Below are 22,087 nucleotides of genomic sequence, written 5' to 3'. Positions count from 1 at the left end.
CAAGCGCTTAGAAATTGTATACGTGGCATGAAGTTAATTAAAATAAAACTGTCCAAATTACGTGTCCCCTTTTACCTCTATCATGAACAAAAACCACTGTAATTAGATTATCTGACTGTCGATTATGTGGACATTTATCAGACGGTTAGTCCTATTTCGACTTATGAATCAAAGGATAGGATTGCTTAATCATCTTTATTTTGGTGTTATGAATTAAAGACGGTGGAATCGACAATTTAGTCGTTTTGATTTAAGTTAATTTGTGCCATGTGTACAATTTCTGGGCGCCTGTCCATCAATCGTCACTCCCTGCCAGAGTATCAAATAACTCATAAAAAATGAAACCAGCGAAAACGCGGATCGCGATCCGCGTCACTCACACTGAAACAACGCTAAGCCGTTGATACATTTCTCATCGAACGGTCAAAATACACTTCCCCAAACACAATCTTCAAAAAACGGAATTTCCCCCCTCCCTTTATAAATATATCCCTCGAAATCCTTATCCGCCATTCCATATCAAACGCACGAGCTCCTCCATTTCTAAGTTCAAATCAAGGTAGGAAATTTGATCAGATCGAGATCAATGGCTCGCACGAAGCAGACGGCCAGGAAGTCGACGGGAGGGAAGGCGCCACGCAAGCAGCTGGCGACGAAGGCGGCCAGGAAGTCGGCTCCGGCGACCGGAGGAGTTAAGAAGCCGCATAGATTCAGGCCGGGGACGGTGGCGCTGAGGGAGATAAGGAAGTACCAGAAGAGTACGGAGTTGCTGATAAGGAAGCTGCCGTTTCAGAGGCTGGTGAGGGAGATTGCTCAGGATTTCAAGACCGATCTCCGGTTCCAGAGCAGTGCTGTGGCCGCTCTCCAGGAGGCGTCTGAAGCTTACCTGGTGGGTCTTTTTGAGGACACCAATCTCTGCGCCATCCACGCCAAGAGGGTCACCATCATGCCCAAGGACATCCAGCTTGCTCGTCGGATCCGTGGGGAGAGGGCTTAGATCCCTCTCTGTCGTTCGTTTTAGGGTTTCTGCTTTCAGATGCGGATGTAAATGCCTTTCTTGCTTTTTGATGGTTACAAATGGAATCAGAAATGTATGTGTTTGGCTTTTGTTTCTGGGTTAGATTGGAAATAGATTTCGGGTTCTTTGCAATGGGCTTGGTCGATGTGTTCCTCTTTACATGAGTGAGGTTTTCGATCCCATAACCATGAGCTTGATTGCATGGCATCTGGGCCTTGGGCCATCGTGCTAGGGTCCACAGCAAGCATTATTGAGAAGACCTAGACCTGTCTGTTTAATAATTTGGGTTTTTTTTTTTTTTTTCCACCAAGGTTTATCCCATGATTCTAAATTTGGATTGATATGCCACTAGTTATTGAGTCAGGTTCAATGACCCTGACTCAAACATCAGATCCAGTGGTGCAAGTGGGGTGGGCCTACTCAATGATCCACTGGCCTTTTATTGATTTTGATGTTGCATCCTGATTCTAATGTCACACCATTATAGGATTTTTCTCGATTTGAATTGTCCACCATGTGGGCCCCACCTTGGCTGTCAATATTTACTTTAATCAAACATTTCTATCAAATTAATCAAAGTTAAATCGAAAAAAAGTTAAAAAAAAAAGAAGAAGAGCTGACCTGGTTAATCAGTGGAAAATGCTTGACCATTTGCTTTGAATTGTACATCATTTGTATCCTACCCCCATTGAGTGCCCTTGCTTAGAAATCACTTTCATCAGGTAATTTGAGAACTGTTGCATCAACATCTCGAAGAAAATGTATAAATGAGATTATTCATGTTTTAAAATGTCTAATCATCATTTGGACCATCCATGTGCTGCACCTTTGGTAGCCCTCCTGCAGAATAAAATCACTTTGATAGATGATCTGAACCATCTGATGAATGGACAGTAAAGTGGATGGTTCAAATTGCTTGTATTGGGCAGGCTTTTAATCATCGTGTGGGATGAATGGATAGTGAAGTGGACGGTTCACAAGCTTTTAATCATTGTGTGGGCATCTTTGTCTGAAAACAACAAGTCTTACGGAGAAGGCTGGGCCTCAACAGAAACCGTTGTTAAACTTAATGTGGGCCCACCTTGTTCTTTGTTGGGCCTAAAGTTTAGGCCCAGTCTCATTTTTCCCGCGAGCCTTTTCAGGAACGGACATCACTGGCGAACACCAGCGGCCTGTTTTAATCTTAACTATAGCTTGCTGCGACGTGATGATCATCACCGTCAATCTGATTAGCAATGCCATGAGCGTTTGCCTTTTAAAATCAGGTTGGTTGTATGATTCATCCAAATGATCATTTGATTAAAAAAAGATTAGGCATATGGGTTTATGGAAATCCTGACTGTCCAAATCGCTGATTAGCGATGGATGGAGTATACCCCAATAATTTCACTCACAACCATATAATTGCATTTAGGAATAACTTTAAAATAACGGTTTGGATGGTCTGGACGGTGGGATGAGGCATAATTGAGAAGTTATGCCTCGGGGGGAAGTCATACCTTATTTTTCACTGCTGCTGCATGCGGCCCAATTAAATCCCAACATCCAACATTAACCACCTGCTGGATTGAGTGGTGACACCAGAAGCTACTTGGTGCCCGGACTCTGTGTGGGGCTCACCGTGATGTATGTGTTTTATCCACGTTGTCCATCTGCTTTGCTGGCTCATTTTAGTGTATGAGCTCAAAATTGAAGCATGGTCAAAGATTAAGTGCACCACACCATAGGAAAAGGAAATGATGGAGATAACTGGTGTTCACCGTTCAAACCTTCCTAAGGGGCACAGTGATGTTTATTTGTGTCCGACCTTATCGTGAGCCCCAAGAAGTTGTCAACGGTAGGTGTTCAATGACTACTGTTTCTAGTGGTGTGGTCCACTTGAATTTTAGATATCTTCAATTTTGGCTCATGCCCTAAAACCAGCCATCAAAAAGGATGGACGGCGTGGATGAAACACACGTTACGGTGGGTCTCACAAAGTCTGGACACCACGGACCTTAGGTGGTGTTGAGGTCACCGCGAAATCCGTGGAAGCCGATTGCGTCCAACCCCCGCCTAGACGATAATCCGTCCGGGTAGAGTTCTGTGGGTCTCACCTTGATTTAAGAGTTTTATCCAGGCCGTTCATCTATATTTACTGAACATTTAAGGGTCGGAACCCAAAAATTAGGTGCAAACAATGCTTAACTGTACCACAAAGTGGGGGTTGAACGCCCACCATTAAAAACTTCCTGGGAGCTACAGAAGTTTTGGATCAAGCTGATATTTGTGTTTTCACTTCGTCCAGGTATACTTGACCTTATGAATACGTAGATGGTAAAAAAAAATCACGGTGGCACTTTAAAAGGTTTCAACGGTGGATTGTCATTATCACTGCAGCTTCCTTTGGTGTGGTCCACTGTAACTTTCTGCCTATATAATTTTTAGGATCATACTGTGAAATTATCTGAGAAAAGGAATGAACGGTATGGATAAAGTCCTTACATTACGGTGGGCCCCACAGAGCCCTGCCCGGACGGATTATTGTCCGGGCGGGGTAGGACGCAATCCTTCGCGTGCAAAGATTTCCCATGTAAAATGATGATTTTGCCCTTTTTGCAGTGGGTCCGGCTCCAGGCTCCTGCAACCCGCACATGCGACTTTTGGGCCTATTTGGCCGGCTGGATTAGATTGGCTTAGGTGGGATGGAATTGCATATGGTCCTGTGCCAATTCCACTCCATGCTTGGGGAAGATTGTCAAAGCTTGGAAGTAGGCTGGATAGAATCGTCTTGGGTCACGTGCTAATATCACTTAGTGTTAGCAAGTTGTGTAGGTCCCACCATGATGTGTAGGCTATATCCACACCGTCCACCCATTTTTCGAGATCATTTCAGAACATGGCCCAAAAAATCAAGTATATCTAAAGGTCAAGTGGACCCCACCATAGAAAGCAATGGGGATTGAATACTTACCGTTGAAAACTTCTTTGGGGCCACATAAGTTTTGGATCTGCCTCATTTTTAGGCCTATGCCATAAAATGAGGTTACAAAACAAATGAACGGTGTAGATATAACACATGTGTTATTGTCAATAATTTCAAATGATGGTGGGTACATCCTTTCCATGTACCACCGTATTATAAACAAAAAAAAAGGTATTATGCTTATCCCATGGTAACAAGGAACAGTCCTTGCCATGAGTAATAGTGTTGTTTTTTGAATCCCATCCCATCTAAAACCGTGGGATCGGTCCGGCCAAACAGGCCCTTAAAGTTCTTCTCCAATAGCACGCCAAGGCGATACTTTTTTGCATCTATACAATGCCGCAATCGCCCTCCATCTGATCTGCGTTCTCTTATTCTCTCTTTCACTCGTTCTCAACCCATGGATCTCCCAGTGATCGATCTGTCCCCATACCTAGAGATCTCAGCCGTCGATCACGAGCCTCCGAGCCTGGGACCTGAGCTGCAGAGCTTGTGCTCGGAGGTGAGCCGAACCCTAAGGGAAACGGGAGCGCTGCTGGTGAAGGACCCTCGATGCTCTGTCGAAGACAACGATCGGTTCCTCGACATGATGGAGAATTACTTCGAGAAATCGCAAGAGTTCAAACGCCTCCAAGAACGCCCCCATCTCCATTATCAGGTGAAATTACTGATACAGCCTTCTTCGTTCTGGAATTACCAAAAATGCACTTTTGTGAATCGCCATCACAGTTCAGCCATTCCGTTTTTATCGATTTGAAAATGTCCACAATTCGATTAATCCAAACGCGGACTAAGTGGGGTATTTCGATGCTCAGTGAATTTCATATACTGATACCCGCTCATTTTCTCTGAGCTTAGGGCGTGTTTGGGTGCCACTGAGAATGAGTTTCAACGCAATTTTCTCTGGCAGCGGTGTCAGCATCTGTACCAACGGCTGGATTTGAGGTTAAGATTGTGGCCCACTCATGTGTCCATTAGACCTGAAATTTCAGCAGAACCAAGTTTTCGGCAATGCCGAGTTCGATCAATGACTTAGATTTTCAAAAACACGTGGTGTGATAGATGCATGGTTGGGATCATCCCTCACGATGATTTCTCATTGCTTTAATGACGCTTTCCCTTTCTTTCGAAGCAAATCAACAAAATTGTCATTGATCACATATCTGAATTAGTTTGAATTTTTAGTGGATTTTAGGTTGAAAAAACTTCAATCCTTCAATAGATAAGACATTGTCAGTTAAAGAATTCAGGGTCAATGGGCAATAACAGGTTGGTGTGACGCCTGAAGGGGTTGAAGTCCCACGCAGCCTGGTCGATGAGGAAATGCAGGAGAAGATAAAATCAATGCAGAAGGAGTTTCAACCATCCACTCCTATGGGACCAGACCTTAAGTGGAGATACATGTGGAGAGTGGGCCCACGGCCATCAACCACCCGCTTTCAGGTCCTATTTCATTGAGCATGTTACCAGTTTCCAATTGTATTGTTTTGTCTGTATGCGTTTACTGCATTGTCAGTCCTTCACTTTTCTCGTCTGTTTCAATTTAGGAACTGAATTCTGAACCTGTCATACCAGAAGGTTTTCCTCAGTGGAAAGAAACCATGGATTCATGGGGCTACAAAATGATATCTGCAATAGAGGTGAAAGGCTGTTGTGCTTTTCTGCTGCTTTGGTCTTTTTTTAATTACTTGTATGTCTTCTACCTGGCGTATTGTTTCTTGTAAAAGTCATATTCTGGTTGTTGAAATGGTGTCACTGGCTTATAAGTTGTTGTCTGAGTATACTTTCATGTGTAAATTCTCATGCAGGCTGTCGCTGAAATGACAGCAATAGGATTTGGCTTGCCAAAGGATGCATTTACTTCTCTTATGAAACAGGTAACTGTTGATCTTGTAATTCGGCTTCTTTTATACTTGATGTGTTCTTTATCCACCTTATGGGTGTTGTTTGTTTGCACTTTTGAACTGAATCGCAATCATTAATCTAATACTCTAGTTAAATCAAAATAACTGACTTGCAAGTTCTTCTGTTAGCATTTAACATCTGTCATGGTGGTGTGGGTTCCAAATTTCAAGTCTATTACTTAAGTTGGACTTGAAAGGAAAGTAACTCCAATGCAAGGGCTAGTTTTTCATTATGGTAAGATGGAAACATCAATAACTTTCATCATCACCACCTGATGAAACAATGGTCGTAATTCAATTCACTTATGCTTCCAAAAGCAGCCTAGTTATCAGAGGTTGGGTGCACTAACGTTACCTTTCCGTATATTCCTTTTGCCCATTAAGAGCCATGCTTATTAATATAAACATGAAGATAAACACAATGATCGAACAGGTGGTCCACCATTTCCTCATCTCCCATACAAGATAAGCACATATTTGGAATAATCATCGCTCTTTTTCGAAGGTTCTCAACTGCCAAAACCTTCTTTCTACCTACCAGCCAACCAAAGGCTTCTATCTTGGGAGGAACTTGATAATGCCAAACATACTTAGTGAGCACCTCGTCTCTAGCCAATGATTTGTTACTAAGAAAGGCATAGAAGGATCAAACCAAGAAAATGCTTGACTTGTTGATGCAGGACAATTAACCACTTACTCTAAAAGCTTAAACTGTTAGAGTATGGCGAATTAATCCCTTTATCTCATAGCTCAAGCTCCACATCTCATGGGTTAGGACCTTGGCCGAACCCCTCTCGTGGGCCCCAAATTACATGGGCCGCCCACCCCAAGTGTGTCCCCGCATCCTACGGGCTACCCCACTCGAGCCCGATGTGAAACACACATTAATCACCCTCGGTGAGAAGTCTTGAACACGAAACTTCCCTTGTGAGCCCCCAAATCACATGGGTCACTCACCCCGAGTGTGTCCCCGCATTCCACGGGCTACCCCACTCGAGCTCGGTGTAAAAATGCCCCTGCATTAATCACCCCTAGTGAAAAGTCTCGAACACGAGACCTCCCGCTCTAATACCAATTTGATACAGGATAATTAACCACTTGCTCTAAAAGCTCGAACTGTTAGAGTATGGCAAATTAATCCTTTTATCTCATAGCCCAGGCTCTACATCTCATGGGTCAGGACCTCGACTGAACCCCCCTCGTGGGCCCCAAATCACATGGGCCACCCACCCCGAGTGTGTCCCCACATCCCGCAGGCTACCCCACTTGAGCCCGGTGTGAAATGTGCATTAATCACCCCCGGTAAGGAGTCTCGAACATGAGACCTCCTTCGTGAGCCCCAAATCACATGGGTCACCCACCCCGAGTGTGTCCCCGCATCCCACGGGCTACCCCAGCCATAGGAAAAGCAATCAGAAACTACAATTGATGGATCTAGCAAGGTGGAATATCTGAGGGAAGTCTATTTCCAACGGAGAATCTCCTATCCACACATCTTTCCAAAAATGAATTTTCTCATCATACCCAAGAGAAAACCCAACACCTTTACGGATGTCACACCTTTCCACAAAGTGGATGACCTATAATAAGAGGAGTCTACCACCCTACTTCCGAACGCCCATACTTTCTTTTGATGACCTCTTTGCAAAGCATCCCGTCCTCCTTCCCAAACCTCCAAAGCCACTTCCCTAGCAATGCCAAATTTATAGATTTGAGGTCTTTGGTGCCTGCGATGCCTTCTTCATATGACTTGTAGACCTCGTTCCATCCTACGAGGTGAAATTTCTTTTTATCTTCTATCCCATGCCATAAGACGTCGTGCCACAACTTCTCAAGCCTTGACAATGCCGAAGCCGGGCACTTAAACACTAGCATAAAATATAAGGGGAGGTTTGAAAGAACTACATTGATGAGCGTGACACAACCATGAAAAAAGAGATACTGACACTTCCATCTGGCTACGTACTTTTCAAACCTTTCGATCACCTTATCCCAAAGGTGTTTTGGCAGCTTACCAATGCAAAGAGCCAAAAGAGCTACTTGAACGGTTTTGAACCCCCATTTTATTCATCCATAGCAAGCATCACCTGATGGTGATCAGATATTGGCTTCTGGAGGGCGTGCTGAGATATTAAGGGAAAATTTTCGAGCCATTTTGGCGAAACAAGAAATCTATCCAATCTGGACATCACCAGATTCGATTGCCGGTCAGACTAGGTAAACTTACTCCTCGCAATGGAAGATTGGAGAGGTCGTGCAAATCAATTCAATCTGAAAAGGCCCGCATGCCTGCAGTGATCCTCCCTCCATTTGACCTTTCCGCTGAGAAACGAGTGATGTTACACAATTATCTCTAAGAAACAAGGCTGTCTTGTTCCCTGTTGTACTGATTTCACCTTCCTTGGATGATGATAGGTTTTCTAAACACATCAACATCTGAAATAGAATTTTGGAATCCATCTTTGCTGTCCTAAAGAGTTTGGTGCTGATGGTAAATCGTATATACTGGCCGTCACATCCTTTCACCTTTTTCATAGTAATTGTTCACATACACATAATGTGAAGAAGCCACTAAGATGAATAAATGATTGGCTTTAATTTTTTTAATGCATAACTCAAATATTTTTTAATTGATGAGTAAGAAATTTATTGAAAAAAGTAAAGAAGAAAATACAACATGCAACAGGACTGCCAAGAAACACTGTGGCATGACAATTGCATCCAACATAAAACCAGACATGACAAAAAGTAAAGAGGCCCATCTCCTATTGAACAGCCTGACCTGGATTCCTCATGGAATGGCCATCAAAATTTAGCTTGTAACTGTCGGCATGGGGTTTATTCTATCTTTCTTCAGGATTAGCCCTTTTCCACCTGCAAAGAATCACTTCCTCCCAATTAGAAGAAATCAACCATCTTGGGATACCTTTCATCTTAGGACATGCTTTACCCCAGTCTAACAAAACTGAAAAGCTTACTTACAGTTGCACGGACTGGACTAGATTTCCCATTGAAGATCCTACCAATTTCTCTCCAACCACAAACACTAAAGTGGTGCCTATAAAGACAACTTCCACAGAAAATGCCCTATAGGGCCCCACTGATGTCAAGATTCAAACCAGTGATGTTGATCTTGAAATATTTACTCTTCAATGCTATACAATCTCAAAACACCGGAGAATGGCCTTGAATGTACAGGCTTCATGAACAGAACAATCCCAAAAGGCAGATCATCGTAGTGTACATGCGTGACCTTTATGCTTTCACTGCCCACCTCAATCTCTTGAATCAACCCAATGGCAGAAGCTTTAGTGAACAATCTGCGAAGGGAATTGGCAATGATTGTGAAAAGGAGCCAGTGGATCCCTTTGTGGAATTCCTCCCCCTGCATTTAAAAAACCCATTTGGGATCTGTTGATTAAAATAGAAAACCATGATGAAGGAATATAAGCTGTAATCCGTTTTGGCCATCTATCACTGAAACCCATCCTTCCAAGCAAACGGTTGATGGAATTCCAGTTCAACTCCATATCAACTTTGAGGAGAAACTGCCCGGATACCTCCTTGTGAATTTTGATATTCATCCAAAAACTCTCATGCAATAAAAGGAAAATAAAAAATCAATCTTCCTGTAAGGAAAGCACTTTAAGACGAAGAGATAATGCTGCCGAGGATCTTGTGAATACTGCTTGCTGGAACTTTTGCATTGGTTTAATATATGCTGCCCAGCAGACTAATCTGTCTGAAATCAGTTACCCCATTGCTTCCTTCTTAGGAATAAGCAAATCAGTTTGGTGGTCTATGTAGGAAGAAAGGAATGAAAGATGTTTCAACGGTATCTCCAAATCGGTTGAGAGTGTAGTCCAAAGGGTGATTTATTTTATAGTGTATTGGTCTGCTTCTGTGGAGAAGCTTCAATCTTGTAATCTCTCTTTTATGGCCTCTTAGCTGATCCCCCTCCTCAGCGGATCATTGGCCTTATTTTGTTTCTATTCCTTTTTCTTTCAATGAAAATTTCGTTACTTCTCAAAAAAAAAAAAAAAAAAAAACAATGCACCCACCTCTCTAGTCTCTACTAATGATAGCTCTTTCATAGAACTCCTAAAAAATTACCATGTCTTCCTGAATAATGTCCCAGCACTTTGGTAGAACCACATTAAAAAACCACCAGGCCCCAGAGGACAGCTCCCATTTAAGTTGAATACTGCAGCTTGAATCTCCTGGAGCTAAATCTCTCTTCCAGATCCTCAGCGTGCTTCCCAGACAGAGCCTTGAATTGCACACTGCCAATCTTGGATCTAATAGAGAACTCTTTGGAGAAGTCCTGAAAATGGCTGACAATACATCTGCAAATATCCTCTTCCCAAAAAGGGAAGTATCGCCATATCTGATCAGTGAGATACGATTGTTTTGCCTCTGAGGGCCGCCAATCTTGTGGAAGAATCGAGTGTTTTTACCTCCTTCAATCCATCTTTTGTGACTTCTGCTGCCCATGAATTTCTTCCTTACACAGAATTTCCCCCAATTCTTCAAAAAGTGCTTCTCTAGCCCTAGCTTCCAAGGGTACCAAGCCATCCTTTTCCTCTCTATCCAGGTCAGCAGTCTCCACTTTCGGGTTCTCTGTAATGGAATTTAGATCTCCAAAGGAAGCTTTGTTCCAGTCTCCCAGTTTCTCCTCCAGGAGCTTCGGTTTCGTGCTGAATCTCTCAACAGCTCTACCTTCGACTGCAAAAGAATCAGGATACTCCAACAACTTATTTTCGAAACGAAACAGCTTCGGACCCCATGGCTCCAATTTCAACAATAAAGAAATAGGCTTGCTTGATACTTATCTCTAAAATCAACTTCTAGTTTATTTTGCAGGGTCTATGGAGGCTTAATTTTCTCTGCAATTGCACACAGAGTTGGGAGTCTGCAAATCACTGGGTTGAAAACTCGAGGGTTTTTTTTTTCCTCCTTTCCCCGCATACTAGGATTGCTTTTGATGGATAAAATTGAATAAATCTAATGGCAATGTTTTTTCTAGTGTTTGTGCCACAACTAAAAGATAGGAAACGTGCTATGTGCAAGTTTATTATTAGATTGGGCAAAAGTTTATTGTCAATGTATAAGCATATTAACATAAGCCGGGTCTTTCACTAGCATTAGTTTTTCTGTATTCTATCATAAGTAGGAGAGAATGTGACCAATATTGATTGTAGCGGCCGAAAGGCTTGGAGATTACTGCTGCATGGATTCTCTTTGCTCCACTATATTTAAATTGCGGCGACTTGCAAGATTGACTTGCATGTATCAGGTTGCTATCCTCTCGTTATGCACATTGATATGGGCATACCATGTCCATATGATTTATATGGAATGGGTAAATATTTGCAATAGCAAACCATGAAAATGCTCCTGTTACGAGCTTCAACGGAACTGCCACTAGCCGATTCAAGGGGTAGATGAAATATGTGGATCTCCAATCATGATCAAAGTATACACTGCTGTTTTTGGTCTCTTCCGCATTTAATTTAGCTATAGCTTTGCCGATGTTTAACAGAAGGACATCATACATTTTATTACTGACCTGAGGCTCTCAGAAAATGGCCTGATTGTTCAGATATTGAGATGGTATACAACCTGTACCGTAGTTTGAAAACCAGAGAACTCTACTCGACTCTTTATTCAGCTGGGTCAGTTCTACTCGAACCGACTCAATATTTAATAAATTAAATTAAGGTGTTTAGGTTAATTACAGGTGTTCGGCATAGCATGAGTATAAATGGCATATTCTCTCACAAGTGAAGCATGTAGGAACTTGGTAGTGAGGTACAACATTGCCATTGAGGTCATGTGTTCAACTCTCGTATCCCACTATTCCCTTTTTAGTTAAAACAACAACCAAATTGGCGAATGACTTGGTTCAAGTCATGCGGAGTCACATAAAGTTGACAAGCCAACTTGACGAGTCAGTCCCCAGTCTCTCTGGGCAGCGTGTTTCTTATTGACTTGGCTCAAAATCTCGATGAGTCAAGTTGACTTGGCTGAGTTTAGAGCCGATTCGCCAAATTTTAGATCTATGCTTGGTCTTTTCGCTAGCATTCACCTTCACATGTTTTGCCAAGACATTCTTAGGTTTTACTCAAGGTTCAATTACTGCTGTTTTCATTCACGTACAAAAGAAATTGTGAATTTTGATTCTACCAATGAATGGGAACACTTTGCACGGATCTCACTGCAGAAATGATTGATATATGATGGGGGTCCGGCACAGAATTTGTGGGGAATTGAGCTGCCACTATGTTACTTCCATGAAGAATGAGTATTTTCCAGTTCTCTAAGCAAAAAGGGATCACACTTCTTTATATAGCCAGTTCTTGACAATTTTAATGAAGTTATTGTGGTGTATGGCATCGCTCTGAAGAGTGTAATAGTCATTGCTTCTGATAGTACTTGGTCCGATACAAAATGACAATCCATCAATTGAGTTCTCTTAGACACAATAACATCATTTCATCTCATTCCTCTAGTGGATTTCCATTCATAGTGTGCATTTTCTGACGCTGTTTCTTCCTTGAAAAAATACACAGGGACCTCATTTGCTTGCTCCAACAGGTAGTGACCTGCAACGTTATGGCCGTGAGGGCACGGTGTTTGCGGGATATCATTACGACCTTAACTTCCTAACAATCCATGGCAGGAGCAGATTTCCTGGTCTAAACATTTGGTTGAGAAATGGACAAAAAGTAGAAGTGAGTGTTCCTGTTGGATGCCTCCTAATACAAACAGGAAAAGAGGTAAGCTCCACTTGTTATTTCCTATTTGTCACAAGTAACTGCATGAGACTTCAATGCATTGCTGTATCATTGTAATTTGAATGGGCTGGGTTTGGGTTAGGACAATTAAGACCCAAGGTCTGTCCCCGGCCCAAGCTCAGCAGGCTCAAGCCTGAGCCAGAAAAAATTGGTTGGGCCCAGGCCAATTTGGCCCAGCTTGAATCCATATCTCCCACTTGAATTTTCCTAATCCATCTGTTAATCGAGTGTGCCACTGATGCACAAAGAAACATACATTTTAGAGGAATGAAACCAATGGTCTACATGCAAGATAGATGGGTTGCTTAACCGTGGATTAAAATGACATATTTGTATGATATAACATGTGTACATGTAAATTTGGATGGGTCTGGGCCAGGCCAGACCGAGTCTGGGTAAAATGACTTGAGCCCAAGCCTAATGCGACAATTTATCAGGCCATCCATGCGAGGCCCAAGCCTGGCTCACAGGCCAAGCTGGTAGGTCCAAAATCGGGTCAGGCTCATTGCGTCGGGCTGGCTTCCTGGTCCATTCCCACCTTTAGTGCTAAAATGAAACCAAAGAAGCTTATATCAAAATCAATTTAAAAAGGCACAAAATAATCATAAAAATGCATTAATTGTAGATTAATGAAGTTTATTGGTCAATATATATATATATATATATATCTGAATTGTGCCTATCAATGGCTTTGGTATGAATACTTTCAATATCATGATCGTGCAGCTGGAATGGCTCACTGGAGGGGAGTGTTTAGCTGGTATGCATGAGGTTGTAGCGACTAATAGGACAATTGATGCTATAGAATCAGCACGGCAACAAAATCGCAGCCTGTGGAGAGTTTCCTCGACAGTGAGTGAAGTGTATTGATTGCTAAAATATCTAAGTTTTCAATATTGGTACATCTAGAATTTCCATATTGGTTTCTTCCTTGGATCTTTGGCCTGAGTTTTTTCTTCTTCTTTTTCCTTTTTCCTTTTTTTCCTTTTCCTCCTGCGGCGATCAGTTGTTTGCACATATTGCTTCAGATGCTGTGTTGAAGCCCTTGGGCCACTTCGCCAACTCACCACTTGCAAGCAAGTATCCGCCCATTTGTGCGGGAGATTTTGTTGAGCTAGAGCTTGCAGTAATCAATCTGAAAGGGGAGAAGGAGAATTCATGATCTAGAACGGGAGAATAGCAGACTTTGCATTCGTTTGCTTTTGAAAGTCAGTCCTTTGATCTCATGATTATTAAGTTGTGGGAGAGCCCCATTTGAATGAATTTTAAGTGAATGTACTAAAAATATAATGTCCCTTAACTTGATTTCAATTTACGAAAAATGGCTGTTTAAGATGGCCATGTCATAATCTTTTTTACAAGCCTTATTTGTTAAGGTGAATTTCCGAACCATGATTTTTCTTGAAATGGCTTAGTACATCACAGATGGACAGAACATTGGGTCCGGCTCCATGGCTCAGTGGTCGACAGACTCTATTTCAACACTGAGATCATGGGATTGAGTGCCCACGTGGTGTAGGTGGGTGGGTGAGTGTGTAGGGGTGTGACAGAACATTGAATTGGAAAATGCTCGTAGTCATGTGGCTTCGGAACTGGTGAGTTGGGAAGGCCTTGGTTCTGAGTCTTCTGACTTGGTATTATATTGCCGGAAGTCATAAATCATTGCCTAGTTAGCTGTCTTCTATTATTACTTCTTTTGGAAGAGAAACAAGCTTAGACTTATCATTGAGCTGTATCGATGTTCACCCAAGTGGCCCTTGTGCTTGTTTCTTCTAAGAAATGAGTTCGATTTAAATTTCCATCACAGCGGAAATCCTTTTCATATATATTCCAAACAGCATATTTCTTGGACTGCCAGATATTAGTGCCTTACCAAACTCAGCCATTTCAAACTTGAAAGTAGACATTAGGCGATAGTTCTTATTGGAAAGAAAACATTAGGCTATAGTTTTCCTACTTGCATCCGGGACACCTAGACAATCCATCATGGCCATTAGATCCACGGTGCATTGCATTCATTGGCTACGTACAAAATTAACACGGATTGGACAATTCTAACGTTCCCATTAATAGACAATAAAAATGGACAGTCAAGATCATTTATAGAAATAGGTCTAATTGTCAATTTGAATCATTCATTTATTGGGCCCCATTATGGATTTCCTTGCTTCTAAATGATCTCCCATCCCCCAAAAAATAAAAGGTCTATAAAGACCCAACTTACATGCAGATCAGATTCTAAAACTCGCTGAGTTGACGTGCAACTCGGCTGAATCAACTCTAAATCTTGCCAATTCGGGAAGACTCATCAAGTTGACTCAACCACTCGGTGGAATCGACACAACCTGCATAAAATGTGAAGAGGGGAGAAAGGGAATCGAACTGCAGTCCTTAGCTGTAGACAGATCTGTTCATATTAAATGTATGTTGCCATTACTAATATTTTTAAATTATAATTCAAGTTTGGTAGAATTTTCAAGTCCACCTGCCCCAGCTGAACAGTAAGTCAAGTTTTTGGGCTTTCAAATTATTGTCACCATGATTGTTACTTTGACTGCCCATGAAAGTTGTACTGGACCTAATGGACAGCCCTGATCAATTGATTGGGCTGTCCAAGTCTCCTGATGCAATTCATGATATTCGAATTGAAAAAATGGTTTAAAGTACGTGGTGCAATTCATGATATTCGAATTGAATAACGGTTTAAAGTATGAAGCGCAACACATTCCTTGCATATTCTCTATGGACAAATCAGCTCAAAAACAGTGATAGCATCAAATCTGCATGATTTGGTTAAGAGAGTTAGGAAAGAAATGCATAGAAGTATGAGGTTTCTCCTATATATACATTTCCTACATGCTACCCAGCTTAATTACAGCATAACTGATAGTAAAGGAACTTCAATTCAGCCATGAAGGGTGGTGCTATGAAAGCTGCAATTTGGCTGGTCGTCCTGGTTTTTATGGCTAGCATGGTGCAGCACGGGGTGGGTCAGGGGTGCCCCAGGACCTTCTTCGGTGCCCTTGTTCAGATGATACCATGCAGGCCGTCAGTTGCTCCATTCATCCCCATACCGCCTAGCGAGCCCTGCTGCAATGCACTGAGAATGCTCGGGCAACCTTGCCTCTGTGTGCTTGTGAATGGCCCACCCATATCTGGCGTTGACCGCAATATGGCCATGCAACTCCCGGCCAAATGCAGTGTTAATTTTGAGCCATGTATTCATCCAACAGAAAATTTTCTTCAACTTCTTAACTAGGAACTATTGAGTGGAGTGAGAGCAAGGCCCAAGCCACTCATCAGGCAGGTCCCATTTCTACACGGCCAAAAAGCAAGCCAGTGTTCTCATTATGTGGGCTAGATGTATAAGAGAAATGGATGGCTGAAACAAATTTGCCACTGTCCATAATAAACATGCACATGTGGTATACCTGATGAGCGGAACAACTTGAATTTTGTCTCAAACATGGCCATGCAGCAGCCATGATCGATTGTCCTATATTTCACACACTGGAGCCACGTTGATACATGTGTTGCAAAGCCCTCCATCTATCTATTGAATAAACTGACCAATGTGTAACTGACTATTTTTGTGTGCAGGTGATATTGGGGGTGGAGTATGAATTACCAAAGCATGCTTAGTCATAAGAGAAATAAAGTGCTACGTTGCTTCAGAAAATGAAAAAAGAATTAGGCAAGCTTACAAATGTAATATGTTTATCTAATTATAAATAATGACTCTGCTCAGGAGCATTTGTAATTTTGTTAAGTTATTAGTATTTATTTTATTAAAATACTTTTTAGTGACTATCAAATGGCCTATTTGATCTAACTATTTCATTTCAGTTTTCCAAACCATTCACAGATGTAGCAATAGAAAATATAGTCAACAATAGAGATTTTCTAATTCATCATCCATCCAAACCAAGTCCCACCAAATCTAGATCAATAGAATATGGGCCCCCGGTTGTAATGTTGCAGAATATCTAAATTTCCAACATTTCAGGTTGAAGTTGGTAGTCCATTTTCCAAATTAAACTGAGCTGATATTTGTGTTTTCCCTTCATCCTGGTCAGAGTGACGTTAAGAACAGGTTGAATGGCAGATGAACATCAGTAGACCCTATGAAGGTTTCAACCATGAGCATCATTATCCCATGTTTCGTAAGGTGTGGTCCACACGAGCTTTTGGATCTGCATCTCCACTGTCCATCTGTTGTATTAGCTCACTTTTAGGGCCAATGCTTGCCACATTGTCTAGTTGGTAGGATCATAAACCCCAAACGTCAAGTAACCATCATGTGAAAACCATATGAATTCATAAGCCTTCAATGGGCAGTTAATTGATCTGTTTGATGCACCATGGCCTACAAAATAACTATATAAGTCTAAATTCTTTTTAATGATCCCATTATAATGGCAATGGCCATACTACCAAACAAGTTGGATGTCATTACCCAAACTAGTGGGTCCCACCTACAACACTCATATAATATGTCATTGGGACTTGGATAATATAACACCTTGTCTATACAAGTGACTCATCATTCACCAATCTAAACAATTAATATAAATTCACATTAAAATAAACATTTCATCTCAAAAAATAATTGCTACAAATGAACAGCCAACAAAAGACCAAATACAAACAGCAAGGATCTTTTAAAACAGGGCACCCTTAGTACATAGGCCATCAAAGCTTCAGTGGATTCTCAGAGGTGTGTAGACCCTATCATGATGTATGTGACTACATCCACGCTGTCCATCTGCATTGAAAACTCATTTTAGGAGACTGCATGTAGTCTCCTCATATAGGTCTTTGTGACCTTATCAACAGGTTAGATGGCAAATAAACATTCCCATAGACTCCATGAAGTTTTTAATGGCAGAGATTCAATCACAATTGTTTCCTATGGTGCGGTCCACCTAAGGTTCAGGCATGCTTCATTTTTGTGACCATGCCCTAAAATGAGCTTTGAAAATGGTTGGACAATGACCTCCACCGTTGAAACATTCATACTGTGATCTTTTAGTTGCCATCCAACCCGCTCAAAAGGTCACATAAACCTAGGTGAAGGGAAAACATAAAGATCAGCTTAATCCAAAACTTCTGTGGACCCCAGGAGGTTTTCAGCAGTAGGCATGGTACATGGTCCACTCCAGCCTTCAACTGCCAACGCTTTGGACTCATGACCTAATATGATTTTTCAAAATGGATGGACGGCTTAAAGAAAACACATATATCACAGTGGGCCCCACAGAACCCAATCCGCACCCCAGATAGCTCTACGTACAACCCAGATGTACCCAGCCAATGCAACACGGCTATCTAATCAGATACAAAGATTGTAGCCGTCCAGATGTGAAGCAAAAGTAAAACGCAACATACCAAACCGATTGCAAAGAAGTAGAAAATTCCAACTCTTATCTAACGCAGAAACAAAAACCAAGCACATACATTTCCCATTCCAATTGCAATCATCTAAAAAGCAAGAAAGGCATTTACATCCGCATCTGAAAACAGAAACCGAAAAAGAAAACCCTAAAACATACGGTGGAGATAGAGAGAGATCTAAGCCCTCTCACCACGGATCCGACGAGCGAGCTGGATGTCCTTGGGCATGATGGTAACCCTCTTGGCATGGATAGCGCAGAGATTGGTGTCCTCGAAAAGACCCACCAGATAAGCTTCAGACGCTTCCTGGAGAGCAGCCACAGCACTGCTCTGGAACCGGAGATCGGTCTTGAAGTCCTGAGCAATTTCCCTCACCAGCCTCTGGAACGGCAGCTTCCTTATCAGCAGCTCCGTGCTCTTCTGGTACTTCCTAATCTCCCTCAGCGCCACCGTCCCAGGCCTGAACCTGTGCGGCTTCTTCACCCCTCCCGTCGCCGGGGCGGATTTCCTGGCCGCCTTGGTCGCCAGCTGCTTGCGCGGCGCCTTCCCTCCCGTCGATTTCCTAGCAGTCTGCTTCGTGCGGGCCATTGATCTTGATCTGATCTACAACCTTGATTTGAATTTAGAAATGGAGGATGAGCTCGTGGGCTTGATGTGGAATGGAGGAATGGGATTTCGAGGGTTGCATTTAAAGGCGGGTTTGGAAGCGGGAGTCCGACTCCCCAGAAACTTTGAGATTTTTTTAACTTCTTTTCGCGGAGTGTATTGTGACCGTTCGATATAGGAGGATATCAACGGTTTAGAATTGCTAGGAGGGAGCGACGCGGATTTTGATCCGCGCTACTCTCGGTTTGATTTTTTGGAGGACGCGCCTCTCGCAAGTTCGGAGTTCAAATTTGAGCGTTTTCTCGGGATATTGTCGGAAAATCTCGTCAAAAATAAAAATATTTCAAATATATTTAACTTAATAAATCTATTTAAAAATTTAAACGTATGTTTCGCTAAAACATCACGATAAAAAACGAAAATTTAAAATCTGGCAAATTTTTAAAATATCGCGATATCGCTTTGTGTTTTTTTCGTCATTGTATCGCGATATATGTCCCACTGGTCACGACAGAGAGGATCAAAGGCCGTAGGTCTCGAGTTCCATGGCCACTTACCACCCGGATAACTGACACGTGTGCGATCCGACGGTTAGTAAAAGGCTTTGCGGGGTTGCTAAGACGTGGGGTCCTCATTGTATCAAAACCCTCGAATCGAAGGGTTATACGAGCTTCCCGTGCACATGTGCATAAAGCTTAGCTGCCTATTATTCAAAGGCCGTGCTCATCATAAATGCAAGGCTTAAGTGGGACCTGTGGTTTTGATGATCCAATCCGTTAAAAAGATGGGCCCTGGTCCCATCCTTAAGTCAAATTGTGGATCTGTTCAATTCTGATATCTTGATTTGTGGATATTTGTTTGTTGAATTGGAGCGCGGATCAGGTGAGACCCCGGACTCAACCAAGAGGGTGTGGCCCTTACCGTGTGGCACATTGATGCATGTACTCTGTATCCACGCCATCCATTTTCGAGATCATTTTAGCTTCATTTTTGGAATAATGTCCAAAAATGATCAGGGAAAAAAAGATGGACGGCATGGATAAAAATACATGCATCAAGGTGGGCCCCACAATAAGGGCCACACCGTCTTGGGTGAGGCTGGGTCTCACCTAATCTACTCCAGTTGAACTGGGGTTATCACCAATGACTCTGCCTGTAATCATGATGCAGAGCAAGTCATGGACACTTTCATGGCCAAGATGGACCAAAGAAGGCCCAATCCAACGTGGAAGTGAACAGTACCGTCATAACAATAAAACAAATGCATCTCATAAATTGAATGATTTACGCCACGTATCCTGTATGATTTCAGATAGGAGAAGCTACTTTAGCCAATCAACCCCACTGTACTGGGTTATCCTGGAATTGCAAGATTTTGGATCGCCTGTCCAATTTTATTTTATTTTTGTTTTTATTATTTATAGTAAATTTTAATTCAATCATAACTTTTGGCCCATTTTATCGAACACTTACTATTTTTGGTATTTCGATTCACGTATAATATTATAGTGCAATATAAAACTGTCCTGTTACGGTATTCGCGACACTATAGCAAGTTAGCATGGGAATTGTGATTACTCCTCATAGTGTTTGGGTAAGAATGAACTTGTACACGTCAACATTTTGAATTTTCACACTCAATGTTTGGGAGTGGAGTCCTGGTCTTGCCGCACTCAAGAACACAAACGTCATCACAGTCATCCTTTCAATCTTTTGCATCTCTCTGGCTTCATAGATGAAAAAATCCACCTTCTCTTTAACTAGTTTTCTGGTAAAAAAATAGGATTAAATAGAAAAAACCCATTGGAAATCGATTTTGATTTGATTCAATGCAACAGAGCGAGGAGGGAATCATCTTCAATACACAGACGATTCAGCACATGGAGCTTATGATTCTCGGCGTGTTGAAATGGCGGACGCGATCGGTGACGCCTTTCACATTCCTCCTATTATTCCTCTCGTTTTTCAAACAGAACGACCCTCCATTGAAGAAGGCTTTAAAAGCTAGGGCTACAGAGATCGTTTTCAAAGCTCAGAACGATAGAAAAGTCAGATCTTTTCCTCTTTCCTAGCTTTTTCTTGAATAAAATTGAATTGGATTTCTCTAATCTTCGATTGTGATTTCAGAAGTCAAGATCTTAGAGTATAAACCGTTTGTAATCGCCGCTTCAGCACTACTCCCTGCTTCCCACGAGCTTTTCCCCCTGCAATTTCCTTGTTTTCAAAAGGTGATTTCTTCCTGTGTATATATAAATAAAGTAAGACAAAACCCAGGAAAAAAAATTGCAGCTTTTATCTAAATTTCTCCAATTTTTATATTTTTATTTTTGCTTGGGTTTGTAGGAGAAGCTGTTGGATTGCTACAATCTAATGCAAGGTGTGGTAATGGATGGTTACGAATCGATCTTATTGGATGAGGTATGGAGTTTGGACATGCCAGTCAATGTCCTTGACCGTCATTCCCTGAGCTTGGAAAGCGAGAAAACCAGCCGCATCAGCATTGGATGCGCTGTTACGAGATCAAAAGCATGGACGAAGAAGAGAAAGATAATGCGCTATTACGAGAAAATCAATCTTTTGGATTTTTTTCATCAAGCCAAAAAGATGCAAGAGATTGGAATTCAACGAGGAAGGAGGGAACAGATTTGTGATGACGTCGAAGGAAAGTGCAGTTGAGACAGATCTTGCAGATCCTGAGCTTGTGGAGGGCAAGATTACATCTCTCTGATACAGCGGTGCAATGAAAGCACTGCACCGCAGCCTGCATTGTCATCTAATTGCGGAGACGCGTGGACGACCCAAAATGGTTCGGGCGACATACTCGGCTGCCAGCAAACCACGTGTTGATGTTTGGATTCAAACCTCATTAAATATATATTTTATTAAAATATACGGTACTCTAATACCTGGGCCCAAAATCCAAACACACCCTAAAGTCTAGTGATGACAGTTTATAAGTAATAAGTTTAATATTTATAGTAAGTCATTTTTAAGGGAGTTTGAGTTCAAAACTTTTTTCTAGGTTTGATATTATTATTTAAAGTATTATAAATTCATTTTTATAATCAATCAATTTATTTATAATTTTAGTAAAATTTATTTTTTTTAATTCGCTTGTGAATTCGAGGAAGACGATGATTGACCTCATCAGTCACCATATCCTTCCATACGTCAAATCAACTGTCGATGCTTAAATCAATATAATATTTTTAGATGATCTTTTAAATTAGGGTCCATAATTTGGACAGTTCAGTTTGAGTTAAGCTTAAGGCATGTATCCATAATCAACCATCACACTTTACTATCCACATTTTCAAGTTTGAATTACGTTCTCCGCTGAGCTTCCCTTGCATGGTTCATAGAGATTTTAAAAAATTGGTGGACAGTTAAAACAAATTGCATG

General features: G+C 41.8%; 4 protein-coding genes, 1 long non-coding RNA gene and 1 pseudogene across 5 annotated transcripts; 4 read left to right on the top strand and 2 right to left on the bottom strand.

Annotated features, from left to right (window-relative positions):
• The first annotated feature begins 505 nt into the window (after window positions 1-505).
• LOC131222473 (histone H3.2) lies at window positions 506-1,107 on the top strand. Its single transcript, XM_058217540.1, has one exon. The coding sequence runs from the start codon at window positions 587-589 to the stop codon at window positions 995-997; it is 411 nt and encodes a 136-aa protein (XP_058073523.1). The 5' UTR covers window positions 506-586; the 3' UTR covers window positions 998-1,107.
• A 3,187-nt stretch (window positions 1,108-4,294) lies between these two features.
• LOC131222472 (uncharacterized) lies at window positions 4,295-14,045 on the top strand. Its single transcript, XM_058217539.1, has 7 exons — window positions 4,295-4,641; window positions 5,253-5,426; window positions 5,531-5,623; window positions 5,792-5,860; window positions 12,460-12,666; window positions 13,411-13,536; window positions 13,691-14,045. The coding sequence occupies exons 1-7, from the start codon at window positions 4,384-4,386 to the stop codon at window positions 13,844-13,846; spliced, it is 1,083 nt and encodes a 360-aa protein (XP_058073522.1). The 5' UTR covers window positions 4,295-4,383; the 3' UTR covers window positions 13,847-14,045.
• Window positions 14,046-15,174: 1,129 nt separating this feature from the next.
• On the top strand, window positions 15,175-16,493 carry LOC131222469 (protein M7). Its single transcript, XM_058217538.1, has 2 exons — window positions 15,175-15,902; window positions 16,285-16,493. The coding sequence occupies exons 1-2, from the start codon at window positions 15,596-15,598 to the stop codon at window positions 16,305-16,307; spliced, it is 330 nt and encodes a 109-aa protein (XP_058073521.1). The 5' UTR covers window positions 15,175-15,595; the 3' UTR covers window positions 16,308-16,493.
• On the bottom strand, window positions 15,353-16,277 carry LOC131222471 (uncharacterized). Its single transcript, XR_009160059.1, has 2 exons — window positions 16,116-16,277; window positions 15,353-16,066 (listed from the first exon to the last, which is right to left on the bottom strand). It is a non-coding gene; the product is annotated as an uncharacterized LOC131222471 (long non-coding RNA).
• Window positions 16,494-18,125: 1,632 nt separating the features above from the next.
• Window positions 18,126-18,761, bottom strand: LOC131222468 (histone H3.2). The gene has a single exon (XM_058217537.1). It carries the CDS (start codon window positions 18,664-18,666, stop codon window positions 18,256-18,258), a length of 411 nt encoding a protein of 136 aa, XP_058073520.1. The 5' UTR covers window positions 18,667-18,761; the 3' UTR covers window positions 18,126-18,255.
• A 1,484-nt stretch (window positions 18,762-20,245) lies between these two features.
• Window positions 20,246-21,360, top strand: LOC131223970 (putative cyclin-D6-1; annotated as a pseudogene).
• The last annotated feature ends 727 nt before the right edge of the window (window positions 21,361-22,087 follow it).

The sequence above is a fragment of the Magnolia sinica genome, chromosome 13, assembly GCF_029962835.1.
Source record: "Magnolia sinica isolate HGM2019 chromosome 13, MsV1, whole genome shotgun sequence".
Taxonomy (NCBI): Eukaryota; Viridiplantae; Streptophyta; class Magnoliopsida; order Magnoliales; family Magnoliaceae; genus Magnolia; species Magnolia sinica.
Note: the sequence above shows the minus strand (reverse complement) of the source record. Positions and strands in the feature narration are given on the sequence as shown.

Bases quoted from the DNA above. Each gene is read 5' to 3' on its own strand.
- LOC131222473 (XM_058217540.1), top strand. From the start codon at position 587: ATGGCTCGCACGAAGCAGACGGCCAGGAAGTCGACGGGAGGGAAGGCG.
- LOC131222472 (XM_058217539.1), top strand. From the start codon at position 4,384: ATGGATCTCCCAGTGATCGATCTGTCCCCATACCTAGAGATCTCAGCC. The intron at 5,427-5,530 runs GTCCTATTTCAT...GTTTCAATTTAG, and splicing joins CATCAACCACCCGCTTTCAG to GAACTGAATTCTGAACCTGT. The intron at 12,667-13,410 runs GTAAGCTCCACT...ATGATCGTGCAG, and splicing joins TAATACAAACAGGAAAAGAG to CTGGAATGGCTCACTGGAGG.
- LOC131222469 (XM_058217538.1), top strand. From the start codon at position 15,596: ATGAAGGGTGGTGCTATGAAAGCTGCAATTTGGCTGGTCGTCCTGGTT. The intron at 15,903-16,284 runs GTATTCATCCAA...TTTTGTGTGCAG, and splicing joins CAGTGTTAATTTTGAGCCAT to GTGATATTGGGGGTGGAGTA.
- LOC131222468 (XM_058217537.1), bottom strand. From the start codon at position 18,666: ATGGCCCGCACGAAGCAGACTGCTAGGAAATCGACGGGAGGGAAGGCG.